The sequence below is a fragment of the Hyperolius riggenbachi genome, chromosome 2, assembly GCF_040937935.1.
Source record: "Hyperolius riggenbachi isolate aHypRig1 chromosome 2, aHypRig1.pri, whole genome shotgun sequence".
Classification (NCBI taxonomy): Eukaryota; Metazoa; Chordata; class Amphibia; order Anura; family Hyperoliidae; genus Hyperolius; species Hyperolius riggenbachi.
The window spans coordinates 230,997,601-231,017,640 of NC_090647.1; the positions used below are offsets into that span (position 1 = coordinate 230,997,601).

The window sequence follows — 20,040 nt, forward strand, 5'->3', positions numbered from 1 at the left end:
GGAATGGGGGGAAACAAGAGGAGGGGTAGTATGCAACAAATATATAGAGGCAGTGTGTTTTAGGATACCTAGTAGGAGTGCAATTTGGTCTTAGGACAAAAGGAAGTAGCCTAAGGTAGCGCATATGCTTGTCGGAACAAATGTGTTTTTAGAGAGCATTTAAAGGTAACAAAGGTTGGCGAGTGACGGATGTGTTGTGGGAGGGCATTCCAGAGGAGGGGTGAAGCACGTGCGAAATCTTGTGAATGTGAGGAGGTGATTCTAGAGCCTAGGTTCTCAACATGCGGTACGCGTACCCCAGGAGGTACTTCTGATGGGTCCAGGGGGTACTCGAGCTTGATATACTTAACCAAGAATAACAAATTTAGAGATATAGAAAATTATAATTCTTATTTAAACAACGCCAAATTAGTATTTTAGCTGATTAAAAGCAATAATAAATGCTTGCACGTTGTTTAGAACCAATTATCATGTACTACGATTAAATATATATTTGTCAAGGGGTACTTGTGATCATGTTTACTATGCTAGGGGGTACTCGATAAGTACAGGGTTTTAAAAGGGGTACACACTTATAAAATGTTGAGAAACACTGTTCTAGAGGACGTGGACACAAAAAACTTAATGCTCTTTATATTTTAAAAAATGTCAGACTCTGATTTTTTTCTTTTCACAGGAGTAATAAGAAGCTTTTTGACACATTTAACATTCCTCAAGTAGTCCAGGAAATGCAGAAGACATCCAATCCAGATCATGCTTTCCTGGTCATCAATCTGAACTCTATTTTATTCCACTTGGGTTTTGTAAAGCCCAAAACACCCTCACCTACTGTCAGCATAAAAAATGGCTGACATTGCAGTATTATGTTTTCAATATTATTTTGTGTTTACTTTTGTTGCGTGGATGTGCAATATACCTTGTGGGTGACTCATGTTCTTACAATGGAGGCTTGTGACAGGAATGAAACTGCAGGAAAACACAAAAGTATTGCTTGCTAATCCAATAAGGTTCATGTTTTTTTGTGTTCTCTGTTACAAATGGAGATGCCCCTTTAACTCAACATTGTTCGTCAATTAGTCCCAACAAGGGACTATTCTGTTGACGTAAAGAGGTAGAAAAAGCAAAGCATTTTACTCAAGTCAGTTATTCAACCAACCATGCTTTCACTTTATAAAATACAGATATGTTTTTACATATATGTTGGTCAACATATTATTTTGGAGAACACCCTTTTGTGTAAAGATCATAACTGCTAACACTGGCTCATTCCCACCAAGACAGAACTTTTATCTGTCTGTGTATTTAGTTAAAAGAGACTGCATGTCCAAGATCAAGGCGATCTGTGTACTCCCAATGATAACCTACAGTGAAAGCATCCACAGTGGGTCATGTAGAGCAGAACTGTAAACAGTAACTATCTTATCTGGTGGCAGCCAAGTTCCTCCCTTTAAGCCCAATCTACACGATACGATTCTTTGTGCGATTCGAATACGATTCTATTTACGATCCGATTAAATCGACAGGTTCGATCGGGATTCGTTTCGATTCAATTCGATTTGCCATTGCAAAACAATGGCAAATTGAATTGAATCAAATCCGTATCGAACATGTCCGATTTAATCGGAGCGTAAATAGAATCGTAATCGAATCGCAAAAAGAATCGTATTGTGTAGATGGGGCTTTAGGTGCATGTATGCCTAAAACAGCTGCTATAGAATCTGTTTATTGCTAATGCTAACCCAACCAAGAAAAAGTCAGCCTGCTACAACCATTTTTATATTTTGTAATTTCTGGAGCAGGGACAACAAAGGACGATTTGCATATTCAGCAGTGATGCATCATGGGAGACATGATGTAGCCCCTTGCACACTCCTAGGAGTTCTAGTTCACCATGAGCTTGCTGGGTTATCTGTAACTCTGTAATTGCTGGAGCACCCAGTTTGGGCAAGTAGGCAAGTAAAAGATTTTTTTTGTTCTACCTGTATAAGGTTGTATTTTATATTTGAGTTATATTTAGCTGAATTCATTCTTAAAGAGAACCCGAGGCGGGTTTCTGACAATGCAATCTACGTACAGAGGCTCGGTCTGCCTATACTGCCCAGCCTCTGTTCAGTGGCGTAGCTAAGGAGCTGTGGGCCCCGATGCAAGTGTTACAATGGGGCCCCCCATGCACTATATACATAACCTTTGATACGGCGCACCAAAACCTGCCAAAGGCAACTACAGTGTCAGAGGTGCAAGAAGGGGATGGGGAGCACTTTGGTAATGATTACCACTATTCAAAGTATCTATAGAAGTGATTATTATGAGCACAGGACCAATAGAGAGCTAATACTGAAGTTGAGGGAGGGCCCCTCTGGCCCAAGGGCCCTGATGCGGTCGCTACCTCTGCACCCTCTATTGCTACGCCCCTGCCTCTGTTGCAATTTCAATCCCCCCTAAGTTTCCCTCTGCGCTCTGCAATCCCCCATAAATCACAACCACGCTGTGCGGGCTGTGTTTACATCTGTACCGTCACTCTGCGTGCTCCCCCCCCCCCCCCCCCCCCGCCTCCTGCATAGCTCTGGTCCTGCCTGCGTCCTTTCCCTCCAATCAGCAGGGAGGGAAGGGACGTGGGCGGGGACCGGAGCTATGCAGGAGGCGGGGGAGCGGCAGACTGACAGTACAGAGATAAACACAGCCCGCTGCGACACGCTGTGTGTCGACAGCGCGGCTGTGATTTATGGGGATAGTAGAGCTTAGGGGGGATTGAAATGGCAACAGAGGCTGGGCAGTATAGGCAGACCCAGCCTCTGTATGTGTATTGCATTGTCAGAACCCCACCTCAGGTTCTCTTTAAAACACATTTCACTTGCTAGCAGCATTTCTGATCCCTAGCACTGCATATTTTAAATGGAATGCACAGCTATTGCAGGATCCAAGTTTGTACTGTGTCTTTGCTTTGCAACAGCTTACATTTCTGCACACTTTGGTGATTTTTTTTTTTTGATTTTTTTTTTTTTTTTTACTTAAGCAGGATATACTAGCTTTTATGTATTAAAGTGCACCTTACTAAAACAGATCTGTCATATACAGTGTACACATGCAGAAAGGCCAGTGGGTGTGCGCTTTTCCCCTCTTGGTTTCTGAGAATGGTCATTTAGTGGACCTAACCCCGAACTTCCTCTCTGCTCTAGAAGATGAGCAACAGCATATTAACCTTTAAAGAAAAACATTTGTTACAGCTTACAAAACTACAATAAATCTGCAGTGTCTATTTCCTGGTTACGTGGGTGCACAGAAAGGGTTAACCTCCTGTGTTTACATATTAGCACAAAACTCAGCACAGTTCCGACAGCTCAAAATTACATTTGTGATTACTTGCACATAATGGAGATTTAGACAGGCTTTTCCCTCGAAATGCAAACACAGTTGATTTCTCTTTGTTCCTTGCGTCCTGTGCGAGAGTTTAGGTCCGCTTTATTAAGGGATTTTTCAGATGAACGGCTGACAGCAGTGCACTTAACTACTTGGCAGCCACTCCTGTTTATGACCTGGGCACAGTACTTGCTGTGACCTCTGCATGTGCATCTAAGTGAGTGGAAGTGGACCCTGGACGCTATGCACAGTGTTTTGTTTTTTTACCAGGCAGTAACTGCACCGTGTGTCAACCACTGACATGCTCCCATTGCAACCAGGAGGCACTTACCCCTTGCAAATGAGCAACTATTCATGCCTTATTTAGCCGTTTGTCTGAAAGAGCCCTTAGAGAATGTACTAAATAGTCAGCATTCCAAGAAAAAACTGAATAAAATGTTAATCCATCACAAAGAAAATGTTCTATGTCCAGCTACAACCTAGAGAAGCGGTCCCAATGACCTGGAAACATTGCCAATTTGTGTGTGTTTGGATAAACATTGAATTTAGTTTTTCTTTTACTTTGGGAGTGCTGGCTTTTTTTTGCTTCCAGCTATTTGGATTGCCTTATACTGCCATGCATCCCTGAATCACCACATAAGTAAGTGTAGATTACTTTCTACCATTGGTCACTTAATAAATCACATTTAGTTACAGTGCTCTTTGACTGTGCTGTTTCTGTTTTTATGATACCTTGTGTTCTCTAGACTAGGCAGGCTTTAGTAAATCAGGCCCTGTATGTTGGCAATGATAACTAAAAATGTAGCTGTCGAAACTGTGTCTGTATAGTCTTATTCCGTATAAACTTGCAGCAAATTCCAATTCACTTGGTTCTGTAAAAAGAAGTTCTCGTTGTTTGTAGTAGTTTAATTTGCTTTGCTTGTTATGCTTGGTACACACAATGCAATTTCCTGTCAGATCGATGGATCAAAGCGATAATTTCCAACATGTCCGATCTGCTCCCTGTTTATAACAGAATTTATTTTGTACAGTATTGTTCTGAAAATCGAAACCATTATTGATCAGGAGAAGGTTGGAGATGTCGGAAATTATCATCTTGACTCCTCTATCTGTTGGGCAATTGCATCGTGTGTACCTAGCATTACACCGTAGGTCAAATAAAACTAATTAGAAATATTATTGCATTTGGCTCAAACATTACTGTGTTCCTTATACTGTAAAGCTTGTTTGTCTCCTTTATGATATGCTTAGTGTTAGTTGTAGTGTGTGCAATCAGATTTGTTGGATCCTATGCTGCTATAGCTGCTGTTGCACTGTATGGACCAAGTTATTATTGCAGATTGCAAAGATAACCAGTCATTTTTTTAATGTATATACAAAATAATAAGCATTCTGTATTGGTTTCAACACTACTTGTGATATTGTATTTCGTTTGGGTGCTTTCATATTAATAGTTAGCATGAAATAATGTTTTGTCCCATTGGTTCTGTTTCACATTTCCATATTTTTTTTGTGAACCTGACATCCTAAGTTTTTGTAGTATTTCGACTTCTCTTTTGGTTATGTGAATAGAAGTTTACTTATAGTGCAATGCTGTTAAGTGCAAAATGTAGAAATTAAAGCAGATCTGACCTGGCATCAAACAAGGAAGGAAACAAGGCTGCATTTAGTTGGTGTTGTAAAGCACTTCTGGGTGGAGCCCTGATGGGTGCCAATATCCTCCTGCACTTCTGGGTAGTGGAAGTGAAGGCACTTCCCCTTTTAATGTCATTCTCTGACCTCTGCTTCAATTCTGAAGTTAGGGCTTAGTCATGTGGGAGAAAAAGCAGGCCTAGGATTGCTGAAACCTTTGGCTACCCACCAGGACTGATTGGAGCATCGTTTTCTAAGTGGAAAGTATATCTGTATTATAAGCACTACTGTTTGTTTGAGGGTGGGGGAAGGTTTCATTGGGTCACTTTTTATTTTGTAAATGCCAGTTCAGCTGTGCATACCATTATTAATAAAAAATGTATTTTGTTGTTGCTACTTTAACTTTTGTCATAAACTATGGCAATAAAATTATCTACCATGCTGACTTTTGACTCAAATTATAAACCATTGCACACCTGTACATAAAACTTGCTCAAGCCTTGCATTGCATCTGTATTTGAAAACCGTAGTGAAATGCAGTACTGTATATGCTAACACTATTGTGCTTTTTGTATTGCCTTTTACATCTCTTCTCTGTTGCTGAGGGACTGGACTATTGAGACCACCTTTAAGATCTGACATCCAGACAAAAAAAAAAACCCACCACACACACATGAAAAAGCCATAGGTAGCCAGGGAAGGGAGAGGGGTTGGAATAGGTATGGAAAAGCCTTTAGACTAGCAGGCTGAAACCACATTAGTACTTGTAGAGGCTGCTTATAAATGGGAAGCATGTGTAACACTAGGCATCCAGGGGTTTATCCGATGTCTTGGGAGCTGCACTTTTTGTAATGCATCATGATTGCATTAGTGATCAGAGAACAATTTAAGGTTGAGTAACATTCATTTTCCCTTATCCTTTACAGATGAATAATGTGTGTGTGTGTGTGTGTAGCAGAACATATGAAGAAGCATGTGATTAGCTTCAGCAGGTGATTTATTTGTTGGTCAAAATCTTGTTGCTTCTGTTTGCCAAGTAAGCTGAAGAAGGCTGCGATCACAGAAAAACAGCCTTATAAATATATCATCTGGTCAAACTGCTACCAGGGCTGTGGAGTCAGTACAAAAAAAAATCATCTGACCTCTCAGTTTATGAAATTACTAACTCCACACATCCTATCATATGTAGCTACATGAAATATTAGTTCTTCCCCGTACTGTACTCTTTAAAAAAGATTCCATTTTGTTTAAATGAAAGTGCTGTTAATTACTGTGACAGGAACATAAGTAGATAATTGTTTAAGGTATAGCATTTCTGAACTTGCCAAGCTTCGATTTAAATTCCTTGTCTATAAGGTGCTTAGCAGGAAATCCTGTTGTAAGTTAGGCATTTATATACTTTCCTTCATACAATTACACTCTTATGTTGATCCTTCGACCATGGAATAGTATTTTTCATGTCTTGGCTGGTTTTATTTTCTTTGATATTATAGAGTCTCGGCAACAGAGCAAAGCTTGTATGTCCGATGGTTCAGTCTGTCTATCTGGATTAAAAGGTTTACCTCAGCATGAAAAAAAGTCATTCTTGTCAGATAGGCATACATAACTGTTTAGCATAGCTCCACAATATTCTCCAGCATGAGTGAATTCATCTGAAGGTGTCCACTAACGGTCCAATTTCTAGCGAAAAATCGTTAGAGCGATCAGAAATTCTGATCGGAAGTGAAATATTGTAATAAATCGTTCACTACACCATCAATGAACCAATCTTTGCTTCCCATCTATCACAACCAACGAGAAAATCCAAATTTTGGTTCGACGAAAATTCATTCGGGCGACATTTTTTTTCACTCGTTCATAATCTATTGTATCCACCAATGGAGATGATTTACAACCAATCCGATTAGAATTTCTCAAACGATTTTTCGCTAGAAATTGGACCGTTAGTGGCCACCTTAACAAATTGAAAATAAGAGTGTATAGGTTCAGTGCCATAAGTGCAGTGTTTCAGTATTGTGGCCATTGTCAGCTGTGATCAGACACCGCCACCTTCCTATAGGTACAAGCAACAGAGCAGCAAGCTGAGTGTAATGTACAGTGAATGAGAGAATGGGGTATTAGTATTACAGCTGTATATTGCAAAATACTTGATAAATTATTCATGCAAAAAGACTCAGTATGGTCTGATTCTTGGAACCAATACCCCTGATTCAAGAATCACTGATGGGACCAGGTTCTGTTGATCTTTCCCTGAAGAAATGTGATGACACGTGGTTTTTAATAATCTTTATGCCGAAACTAGATTCTGGGACTTTCAGCTTGTCGGGTTGAATTGGAGCACCGTCTGATATGTTTAGCCTGTCATACTGTGCAACTTTCAAGAGGAACTTTAACCAAGGATTAAACTCAATTCCAATCAGTAGCTGGTACCCCATGAGAAATCTTTACCTTTTCTCAACAAGATCATGAGGTGGGTCTGTATGGCTGATATTGTGGTGAAACCCCTCCCACAGTGTGATGTCATGAACAAGGTCCTGACAGTTTGCTGTCTTTGGACCTTGTATTGTGGGAAATAACGTCTTTTTCCAGCTGCCAAGCAAGCAATATCTCCCTCTGTGCATAGAACTCTCAGTAACGAACATTCTGTACATAAATAAGAAACTCAGAGAGCCCAATATAGTGTAGTATGTATTGGAAACCATGGATAAATGTAAGTGTGAGATGAAAATACTCACAAACATGGGTTACCTCTTAGGCAACCACTGTAGATGCAAGTGAGGAGATTAGACCTGTCCTCACTCAGCATTAAGATGTCACTCTCTGTAGATCAGAAAATTAGGGGTAGGTCACCCCTCCACCAGGGGTGGACACAGTATTATCGTAAGAGAACAGAGGCGCCAGCAGGATAAAAGGTAATAAAAGTTTTAAATTTGCTGGGAAGCAGTGGTGGACTTACCTCTGGAAAGCAGGCTCAAAATACTGTCTGAATTAAACAAATACATTTATTATTGGTACCCCAAAAGATGCAATGCGTTTCACAGGCACAGCCCGCTTCATCAGGCAATAAGATAGGGGACAAACAGTAGCTCGTCAGTAGCACGAATAGCGCCTCTGTCTTAGAGGCGCTATTTGTGCTACTGACGGGCTACTGTTTGCAAATTTTAAAACTTTTATTACCTTTTATCCTGCTGGCGCCTCTGTTCTCTTACGATAGAACATTCTGTACAGATCACCTGGCAGAACTAAAGAGATCACCACCAGTGATAAATTTCAGAATGTAAATCAGAGAGAGGGAAGATTTTGCAATGGGTAAACACTCCACTAAATAATCTACAGTATACATTTAATATTGTAAACAATAAGAAATCTTTTTCGTTATGTTATTTTCACTTCAGTTTAAGGATTCCTTCACAATGCAAATACAGTGGGATGTAAAAGTTTGGGCAACCTTGTTAATCGTTGTGATTTTCCTGTATAAATCGTTGGTTGTTACGATAAAAATGTCAGTTAAATATATCATATAGGAGACACACATAGTGATATTTGAGATGTGAAATTAAGTTTATTGGATTTAAATAATGTGCACAATAATTGTTTAAATAAAATTAGGCAGGTGCATAAATTTGGGCACTGTTGTCATTTTATTGATTCCAAAACCTTTAGAACTAATTATTGGAACTCAATTTGGCTTGGTAAGCTCAGTGACCCCTGACCTACATACACAGATGAATACAGTTATGAGAGTATTTAAGGGGGTCAATTGTAAGTCTCTCTCCTCTTTTAATTTTCTCTGAAGAGTAGCAACATTGGGGTCTCAAAACAACTCTCAAATGACCTGAAGACAAAGATTGTTCACCATCATGGTTTAGGGGAAGGATACAGAATGCTGTCTCAGAGATTTCAGCTGTCTGTTTCCACAGTTAGGAACATATTGAGGAAATGGAAGACCACAGGCTCAGTTCAAGTTAAGGCTTGAAGTGGCAGACCAAGAAAAATCTCAGATATACAGAAGCGATGAATGGTGAGAACAGTCAGTCAACCCACAGACCAGCACCAAAGACCTACAACCACAACTTGCGCAAGATGGAGTCACTGTGCATCTTTCAACCATTTGGCGCACTTTACACAAGGAAATGCTGTATGCAAGAGTGATGCAGAGGAAGCCCACAGCACAAACAGAGCCGCTTGAGGTATGCTAAAGCACATTTGGATAAGCCAGCTTCATTTTGGAATAATGTGCTGTGGACTGATGAGTTATTTGGGAATAACAAAGGGCGTTATGCATGAAGGTAAAACAACACACCATTCCAAGAAAAACACCTACAGTAAAATGTGGTGGTTCCATCATGCTGTGGGGCTGTGTGGCCAGTGCAGGGAGTGGGAATCTTGTCAAAGTTGAGGGATGCATAAATTCCACTTAGTATCAGCAGATTCTGGAAACCAATGTCCAGGAATCAGTGACAAAGCTGAAGCTGCGCCGAGGCGAGATCTTTCAACAAGACAGCGACCCTAAACACTGCTCAAAATCTACTAAGGCATTCATGCAGAGGAACAAGTACAGTGTTCTGGAATGGCCATCTCAGTCCCCAGACCTGAATATAACTGAAAATCTGTGGTGTGAGTTAAAGATAACTGTCCATGCTCGGTAGCCATCAAACCTGAATGAACTAGAGATGTTTTGTAAAGAGGAATGGTCCAAAATACCTTCAACCAGAATCCAGACTCTCATTGGAACCTATAGGAAGCATTTAGAGTCTGTAATTTCTGCAAAAGGAGGATCTACTAAATATTGATTTCATTTCTGTTTTGTGGTGCCCAAATTTAGGCACCTAATTTTGTTTAACTACTTTGGCCTCCTGGACGTACTAGCTACGCCCAGGAGGCCATGTGTGCGTCCGCGCGCTTCCACGGCCGATCGCGCGCATGCACGCGCGCTCCCGGCCGCGGTTCGTTAGCCTGGCAATCAGTGAATCGGGCTATGGTGCCCAATCACTGATTCCTCTCCCCCGCTGAAAAAGCAACAGCTTCTCTCGGAAGCTGCGCTTTTTCTGGCTGTAACGTCCCCCATGCGTCGCTCTAAGCGTCTGTTACGCTTAGAGTGACGTCATGTAAATAAACTCATGGCCATCTTGTGGCCAAAAAGTAAAACTACACCTAAAAGTGAAAAAAAATAACACTCAAGACACATTTACATTATAAAAGTATGGCATACATCCCACCCTCCCAAAAATACCCAAATAAAATGTTTAATACAACAAACAAAACAAAAACATTACAATAAAAAAAGTAAATATTTACCTAAGGGTCTAAACTTTTTAAATATCAATGTAAAGATGAAATATTTCTAAAAATTTTTTTATTTTAAACTTGTAAATAGTGATAGATGCAAAATGGAAAAAATGCACCTTTATTTCCAAATACAATATTGTCGCCATACATTGTGATAGGGACATAATTTAACGGTGTAATAACCGGGACATATGGGCAAATACAATACATGAGTTTTAATTATGGAGGCATTTATTATTTTAAAACTATAATGGCTGAAAACTGAGAAATAATAAATTTTTTCCATTTTTTTCCTATTCTTCCTGTTAAAATGCATTTACAGTAAAGTGGCTCTTAGCAAAATGTACCCCCCAAAGAAAGCCTAATTGGTGGTGGAAAAAACAAGATATAGATCAGTTCATTGTGAGAAGTAGTGATAAAGTTATAGGCTAATGAATGGGAGGTGAAAATTGCTCAGATGCATAAAGTGAAAACGACTGAAGGCTGAAGTGGTTAAACAATTATTGCACACTTTCTGTAAATCTAATAAACTTCATTTCACTTCTCAAATATCACCGTGTGTGTCTCCTATATGATATATTTTACTGACATTTTTTTATCGTAACAACCAACGATTTATACAGGAAAATCATGACATATGTATATATCTTACTTTCACATCGGGTTCCATTGGAGAAACCCACAGCATGTTGTGCATTTACCGGACAATGTGTGCGTTTACATTTACCTGTGAGGAATACTTTCAATCTCATAAATGTATAAATTGGGGATATAGGATATCGGCCTTCAAGATTAAAGCTCGTTTTCAACCTTCTATGTGGTCATATTGAATAGAAAAAGCTAAGGGAGCGCTGAGCTAATTAGCATATAACACTTTATTAAATAAGACCTTAATCTGTATTACAATGAACATATGGTACTAAAAAAAAATCTAATTTCAAACAATTCAATTGTGACCGATCATTAAGAATGTATGGGTATACTGATTCCCTCTGAGGAACGCACTCCTATAAACAGAACCGGTTAACTTCTTCGGACTCAACTAATTCATAGATGGTAGCACAATCCTGACTGTGGTGACCTGCAGCAGTATTGTATGCAGCAGTCCACGTGTGTAATATAACCTGGGTTCTTAACGTGTGGTACGCTTACCCCAGGGGGTACTTCTGATGGTTCCAGGGGGTACTCGGGCTTGATATACTTAACCAAGAATAACACATTTACAGTTTTTGAAAATGATAAATCTTATTTAAACAACACCAAATTTGTGTTTTAGCTAATTGAAAGCAAAAGTAAATGCTTGGAAATTGTTTAGAACCAATTATCATGTAACATGATTACATATATATTTGTCAAGGGGTACTTGTGATAAAGTTTACTATGCTCACAGGTACTTGGTGAGCACAGGGTTTTAAAAGGAGTACATACCAATAAAATGTTAAGAAACACTGTAATATAACACACATCTATCACTGCATACGCAATGCATGTACTCCTTATCAGCATGTGTACATGCCTGACGTTTTGCCACATAGTCATTTATTGCAAGCCTGCAGATATTGACTCACATGTCCCCTTCAAGCAGAGTCGTTCAGATGGTGGTGGCATTGTTGTGATTCCTCCACTATAATTCCACCCTGCAGTGTGCAGCACACACCCACGGGTGTTGCAAGATTGCGATGCCACTATACTGCTAGTCCTTCCAGAATTAGTCATGTGGGGAGCTTGGTTAGGGCTGTAGGAGGAATATAGAGTTACGGTGGAAGCTGGAGCAGAGTCCAGCTGGAGCCACGTAGAACACATCACATGTTTTGTCACAAAGACTTCCTCAGACATGTGCCAATGGGTTCCATAATTTGCATAACTGTTGTGTGGAAAGTTTTTCAATTTATAATGTGATACCAATAGTGTTCAAAGCACTGCGGTAAGGCTTCTTTTACACTGCAAATTGCAATTCCGTTTTGTGATTTTCACTGGATGCTAGCAACACAAGAAATAAAAAGGCAGCATGCAAGATTTTTGCTAATTGTATCAAATAATTGGACTTGCATGTAAAATTGTATCACAATCAGAAATCAGAATCACATGTAGTGCTAAAGGACTACTGTAGGGTGAAAAAAAAAAAAGATGAATTAACCCACTAATAGTCCACTAATGGTCCCCCGCAGACGTCCTGTGCCCGCGCTGCCACTCACCGATGCTCCAGTCCCCGCTTCCGGTTCACTTCTGGAATTTCCGATTTCAGAAAACCACTGCGGAAAGTCGGAAAACCACTGCGCCTGAGCGGCCGTGTCCTTGCTCCCACTGACGTCACTAGGAGCTTATTGCGCAGGCGCAGACTGTACTGGGCCTGCGCAATACACTCCTGGTGACATCAGCCGGAGCGGGCGTGCAGGCGCGGTGGTTTTCTGGCTTTAACCGTTTCCGGACTGGCTGTCTAACCCCCCTTAAGGACCAGGCGATTTCGCAGAGGGGGGCGCATTTGGCGGGGTTAGGCAGCCGGATCCCTGTTAGGCTGGGCATGGTATAGCCACGTGTCCCCTGTATTGCAGGCAGTCTTTATTCCCTTCCCAGGCTCCAGCGATGAGCAGCTGTGGACTCCTCCACTCTGGCCGGGGTCCCCGCTCGTACTGACGCTAAGTTTCGGGTCGCGGCTTAATAACGTCATCAAGCCGGGACCCGACACTTACGCCAGTGCGAGCGGGGATGCCAGCCAGAGCGGAGGGGATCGCCGGGGGAACGGTAGGAAGGTGAGTGGATCCTCTTCTTTCTCCCCTACCGCCGCATCACTAACAGTGATCAGTACGGTCTGTAGGTGATCAAAAGACATACGTGATGGCTCCTGATCACTGAGGGGAGATGTCAGCTGTCATATGACAGCTTAATCTCCCCTCTCGGGTGCGCACGATCGCATCAGAAACGGTGGGTGGCATAAATCCTAAGCCCCATCAGCTTAGGGCAGCCACAAGTGTGGTGTAGGATTTACATGCGGCGGTCTTCAAAAGGTTAAAGTCGGAAATTCCAAAAGTGAACCGGAACATTGGTGAGTGGCTGTGCGGGCACAGGACGTCTTCCAGGGACCATTTAGAAGCCCCAGGTAAGCTTAACTCTTTCCCCCATCCTAGTGCAGGAGAATAGAGGGGCTAACAGGATTAAGCAATTGTTATAGAAAAGCTTCAAGATTTAGGTCCTTATTTAGACCATTGGGGAATAAACTTCCATATTCATATATACAGAACAATTCCTTTCTTAACAATTGGTTATTGAAGTTGCCCCACCTCGGTCTAATATTTAATTTCTAGATACCCATAACTTTCAGACATCTCATATCTAAATTGTGTACAGTTTTTAGATGCATAACCAATGGGTTTAACTTTTTTTTTTTAGAAATTGTTTAACTTTTTCGTTATACATTTTTTGACTCCTAATATTAGCTACTGTATTTTTCAGACCATAAGACGCACCTTTTCTACACCACAAGTGGTAGAAAAAGTGTGTGCATCATATGGTCCGAATTTTACAATCAGGGCTAGGATCCCACATACACACAGTGGTCTGCTGTCAGACAGGGGGACCTCTGCTACACCACATTAATTTGTGCCCTTTACTTTTATTTCTAACCCAACATGCAGTTAATATTAGCAAGGCAACACACTTTATTAAAGTAATTAGCTATACAAGAATGCAATTACAGATTGTTGTCCCATTGGGACAGAATGTCAGTGGGCTTGGTAAAGATGTTCTCTGATAAGCGAGATTGGAGTGTGGCTCAAATTTCATGTGAAATTATTTATGATGTGCACAAAAATGTACATGCAATCTCTTATACTAGACCTCTTGATCCTACTTTTCTATTATGCTAATTAGGCAATTCGTAAACATGATTGATTTTATGGAACATGCTATATTTTTCGCCCATAAACTAGTGATATTACAATGGATCTAGGCACAAATCCCTACCTCTGCAGGTTGGATTAAACTAGCTACTGCTTCACTCCTTGGCCCATATGCAATTAACTTTTTCTCCTGAGTTTTCTCCTTGGAGATATTTTTTATCATCTCTTCAAAATAACTTTTCAAGCCTTTGCAATTGAAAAAGTACACAAAAAATAGGTTAAAAAAAGTACTAGTAAAATTATTTTGAGTATTTTCTTGCTTGCTGGTGGTTTAAAAGGCATTATATTGACAAGGTGTGAAAATAACACTTAGGAGAAAACTAAGGAGAAAAAGTTAATTGCATATGGGCCCATATGTACAAACTAACAAAGGAACTGTTCTGCAAAATTGAATAAGGTATGGTTGAAATATTTGAAGGACCAAGGTATTGACTACGAAGCTGTGAGATGAAAGCCTTCGGTGTATCATCTTGATGACCTCTGTGTTTTGGTTTTGATTGTTAACACTGGGACAGACTGCATGGGAAGTGGGTGTTGGGAGAGGGAACTGGCTTGTTTTATATACCTTGCATTTTGCCTCAATAAACTGTATCTGTTGAAAAAAAAAAACAGCACACATGATTGGTGTTCCCCTTCTTACTAAAAGCAGCCAAAGTTGTGAACTTGGCTAGGTGAAGGAGGCAGGAGCCACCAATGATAAGTTTGGTTCTTCAGAATGAATACAATTTGAGAGACGGAAGAGTAATATTTAGCCAAAACGTTTAATATAAGTATAACAAAATGTAAGCAGTATTAATTGATTCACAAACATTTGATGACAATGAAGAGATTATAATTCAAGACTAGTTTACTGGAAACTCGTTTGGATATAACACCAAGGAATATCAAAAGGGATAGCAGAAAAGTAGGCCTACTGCCAGCACAGCCGTTGGGTCGTTGTTTGGGATATTTAAGGAAAAGGAAGAGTAACAGAAGAGTGAACTCAGCCTCTGAATGTGTAGCAGAGCCCTGATATTATTACAAGTGATCTAGGTTGTATAAATAATGTGGAGCAAATAACTCATGAGCCTTAAATAGGGAAAAAAGCATCTGTTCTCTTTTAGCTTTCTTAAAGTGAACCAGAGATGAAGCACCCTCATGTATTTTACCATATATATTAGTAGGAACATTAGAGAAAACACCTACCCTGCTCTCTGTTTCATGCTTCACTGCTTAGCCTGCTTGTTACCAGCCCTGATAAAATACCCAACTGAGCATTCAGTCTGGCTTTGCTCAGGAATCATTATAGCTCAGTCATAGCAGAGCCAGAAGGGGACATGCTTGGGTTTGAAAAGACATTAGAGGAGACAGACTCAGCTGTAATGATTCCTAAGTAAAGCCAGATTGAATGCTCAGTCAGGGATTTTATCAGGGTTGATAACAAGCAAGCTGAGCAGTGAAGAATGAAACAGAGAGCAGGGTAGGTGTTTTCTCTAATGTTCCCACTGATATATATGGTAAAATACATGAGGGTGCTTCGTCTCTGGTTCACTTTAAAGAGAATCTGTACTCTAAAATTCTTACAATAAAAAGCATACCATTCTATTCATTATGTTCTCCTGGTCCCCTCTATGCTGTTTCTGCCACTCCCTGCTGCAATCCTGGCTTGTAATTGCCATTTTTATGCAGTGTTTACAAACAAAAAACATAGCAAGTGATAGGCTGACAGAGCCGACAGAGAGAAGATTAGATCATATAACAGAGATAACACAGCCACTGTGCAACTAGAAAATGCTGCAGTTAAAGAGACTCTGAAGCGAGAATAAATCTCGCTTCAGAGCTCATAAATAGCAGGGGCACGTGTGCCCCTGCTAAAACGCCGCTATCCCGCGGCTAAACGGGGGTCCCTTCACCCCCAACCCACCCCCCGCAAAAGTGTCGTAAAAAAAGTCACTGGCTGTCTCTTCCTGGAGGCAGGGCTAACGGCTGCAGCCCTGCCTCCAGTCGCGTCTGTCAGCGGCGCATCGCCGCCTCTCCCCCGCCCCTCTCAGTGAAGGAAGACTGAGAGGGGCGGGGGAGAGGCGGAGATACGCGCTGACAGACGCGCGTGGGGCAGGGCTGCGGCGGTTAGCCCTGCCCCAACCAGGAAGCGCTCCCCCAGTGTATCGAGGGGGATTTGGGGGTGAAGGGACCCCCGTTAAGCCGCGCTATAGCGGCGTTTTAGCAGGGGCACACATGCCCCTGCTATTTATGAGGTCTGAAGCGAGATTTATTCTCGCTTCAGACTCTCTTTAAACAGAGCACATTAAAACAGGTATAGGAACTTGTAGGATAGAAGAAATCAGGATGGAAATTTGTTACAGAGTCTCTTTAACCATTTATGCCTCCAGGACGTAGTTACTACGTCCAGGAGGCCATGCGCGTCCGCGCGCTCCCACGGCCGATCCCACGCGTGTACGCGCGCGAATGGCCCGCGGTCCGTTAGCCAGGCAATCAGTGAATCGGGCTATGGTGCCCGATCACTGATTCCTCTCCCCTGCAGAAAAAGCGACAGCTTCTCTCGGAAGCTTCGCTTTATCTGGCTTCAAGCGTCCCTTTAAGCGTATGTTACGCTTAGAGTGATGTCATGTAAACAAACTCATGCCATCTTGTGGCCAAAAAGTAAAACTACAACTAAATGTAAAAAAAAAAAAAAAATGCACATATATTTACCCCACACAAATACTATTTACATCCCACCCTCCCAAAAATACCCAAATAAAATGTTAATATAAAATATATATAAAAAAAACAAAAAAACATTACAATTAAAAAAAACAAAACATGTAAATATTTACCTAAGGGTCTAAACTTTTTAAATATCAATGTAAAGATGAAATAGTTCTATTTTTTTTTTACTTTTAAACTTGTAAATAGTGATGGATGCAAAACGGAAAAAATGCACCTTTATTTCCAAATAAAATATTGTCGCCATTCATTGTGATAGGGACATAATTTAAATGGTGTAATAACTGGGACAGATGGGCAAATACAATACGTGAGTTTTAATTATGAAGGTATGTATTATTTTTAGGCTGGTTTCACACCAGGATGTTGCGTTTTAGGGGACGTTATGGTCGCATAACGTGCCCCTAACGCAACGCCTGGTGCTCCCTGCTTTGGACGTCAGAGTGAGCCGCGTTGTGCAGCTCACTCTGGCGTCCGTGATGCCGTGATGCGCACTCTTGGACGCATGCGGCATCACGTGGTCCCGCCGGCCAATCGCCGCACAGAGCGGCCGCTCCAGGAAGTAAACACTGCACGTCACTGAGTGCAGTGAATATTAATTAGCCATGTGCCTGGCCGCTCTCCGCTCCTCCCCAACGTTGCTGAGCATGTGCAAACAGTCTAACGCGGCTCTGCCGCTTACAAAGTACTGCATGCAGTACGTTGTCTTATGGCGCAGCGTTACACTGTAACGCAACGTGGGCACTGTGAACAGCCCATTGATTTTTCATTGCTGTGCGGTGGGGTGCGTTACAGGCTGCTCTAACGTGCGCCTGTAACGTCCCACTGTGAAACCAGCCTAAAACTATAATGGCTGAAAACTGAGAAATATTGATTTTTTTTCCATTTTTTTCTTATTCTTCCTGTTAAAATGCATTTACAGTAAAGTGGCTCTTAGCAAAATGTACCACCCAAAGAAAGCCTAATTGGTGGCGGAAAAAACAAGCTGTATATCAATTCATTGTGATAAGTAGTGATAAAGTTATAGGCTAATGAATGCGAGGTGAACATTGCTCGGATGCATAAAGTGAAAACGACTGAAGGCTGAACTGGTTAAGGCCCATAAATATTTTAAGTGTTGCACACCCAAAACCGTAATCGCTGATGGTAGTTTTGGAACAAATGACAAACACATTGTTCGGCTCCCAGCCAGGCAGCAGGTTCTGACCTATGGAGGAGAGAAGGGGAAGTAGGGGGGGGCAGCTGTACAGATTTGAAAGATTTTGTATGACCTAAGTTGCATGGATGGGATAGAGTATGACGATCAAGTGATGACTAGCGCTGGTTTACCGAGATGCAAAAAGTTCCAAGTTGCATGTCTGCATGTAAATTGTATGGAGCTTGGAATTGGGGTGGTCAATAGAGTTGGGCCGAATGGTTCGCCTGCGAACGGTTTCATGCGAACTTCAGTGGTTCGCGTTCGCTTCCCGCAGGCGAACTTTTGCGGAAGTTCGGTTCGCCCCATAATGCACCATGAGGGTCAACTTTGACCCTCTACATCACAGTCAGCAGGCCCAGTGTAGCCAATTAGGCTACACTAGCCCCTGGAGCCACTCCCCCCCAATAAAAGGCAGGCAGCGGCGGCCATTAGGCTCACTCGTGTGCCTGCGTTAGTGAGTAGGGCGAGCTGCTGCAGACTGTCTCTCATAGGGAAAGATTAGTTAGGCTTAGCTTGTTCCTGGCTGCATACCTGTTCTGTTGCATACCTGTACTGTGAACCCACCACTGCATACCTGTTCAGTGAACCCACCGCTGCATACCTGTTCAGTGAACCTGCCACTGCATACCTGTTCAGTGAACCCACCACTGCATACCTGTTCAGTGAACCCACCACTGCAAACCTGTGCAGTGAACCTGCCACTGCATACCTGTTCTGTGAACCCACCACTGCATACCTGTTCTGTGAACCCACCACTGCATACCAGTTCAGTGAACCCACCACTGCATACCAGTTCAGTGAACCCACCACTGCATACCTGTTCAGTGAACCCGCCACTGCATACCTGTTCAGTGAACCTGCCACTGCATACCTGTACTGTTCAGTGAAACCGCCACTGCATACCTGTTCTGTTCAGTGAACCCGTCACTGTATTCCTGTTCAGTGAACCCGCCACTGCATACCTGTTCTGTTCAGTGGACCCGCCACTGTATTCCTGTTCAGTGAACCCGCCACTGCATACCTGTTGTGTTCAGTGAACCCGCCACTGTATACCTGTTCAGTGAACCTGCCACTGCATACCTGTTCTGTGAACCCGCCACTGTATACCTGTTCTGTTCAGTGAACCCGCCACTGCATACCTGTTCTGTTCAGTGAACCCGCCACTGCATACCTGTTCTCGCCATGGTGCGCACCAGTCCAGCACGGCCGTCACTACACAAACAGCTGTTTGCGGTGCGTTACACGGTGAGTTTGGTGTGTCAGTGTGAAGCAGTACCTTAATTACACTACCTGATTGATGTATACACATGCAAGATGTTTTAAAGCACTTTAGGCCTGTCATTTAGCATTCAATGTGATTTCTGCCCTTAAAACGCTGCTTTGCGTCAAATCCAGATTTTTTCCCGGGGACTTTTGGCATGTATCCCACTCCTCCACCTGGGGGGCCAGGTGTTAGACCCCTTGAAACATGTTTTCCATCACTTTTGTGGCCAGCATAATTTTTTTTTTCCAAAGTTCGCATCCCCATTGAAGTCTATTGCGGTTCGCGAACTTTTACGCGAACCGAACCTTACGCGGAAGTTCGCGAACCCGGTTCGCGAACCTAAAATCGGAGGTTCGGCCCCACTCTAGTGGTCAAGGTCAACAGGAAGTACCTTTGATTGGCTAAATTTCAAGCTGCAACACACTTGAACTTAGATGAGCAAAAGTTGAACTCAAATGTGTTTTGTCCTTTGCCAAACAAATTAGTATTCACTGAGATTATTAATATTGGAAATACACCACGAGATTTTTTTGGCAGATAGATGGTTCGATAGATAATTTCCGACCAGTCCGATCTGATTTTCAATCGTTTTTCTGATCCATTTCTCATAGAAGGGAATGAAAATCGATCAGGAAAACGATTGGAGAAACGATCGGAAGATCGATCGGACAGTAAATCTGCTGAAAAATCTCATTGTG

The 20,040-nt window shown here is 41.9% G+C and overlaps 1 protein-coding gene across 5 annotated transcripts in view; it reads left to right on the forward strand.

Moving 5' to 3' along the window:
• Positions 1-20,040, forward strand: part of CCDC138 (coiled-coil domain containing 138) — a 75,932-nt gene that overhangs the window by 41,703 nt on the left and 14,189 nt on the right. For 4 of the 5 annotated variants that reach the window (XM_068268295.1, XM_068268296.1, XM_068268294.1 and 1 more), the window contains exon 14: positions 677-5,434. The exons of the other annotated variant lie outside the window; for it this stretch is intronic. In XM_068268295.1, coding sequence (XP_068124396.1) covers positions 677-851 — 175 coding nt within the window. In that variant the 3' untranslated portion in view covers positions 852-5,434. Of the gene's footprint in view, positions 1-676; positions 5,435-20,040 lie in introns of those variants that run through there. 5 annotated transcript variants of the gene reach the window in all.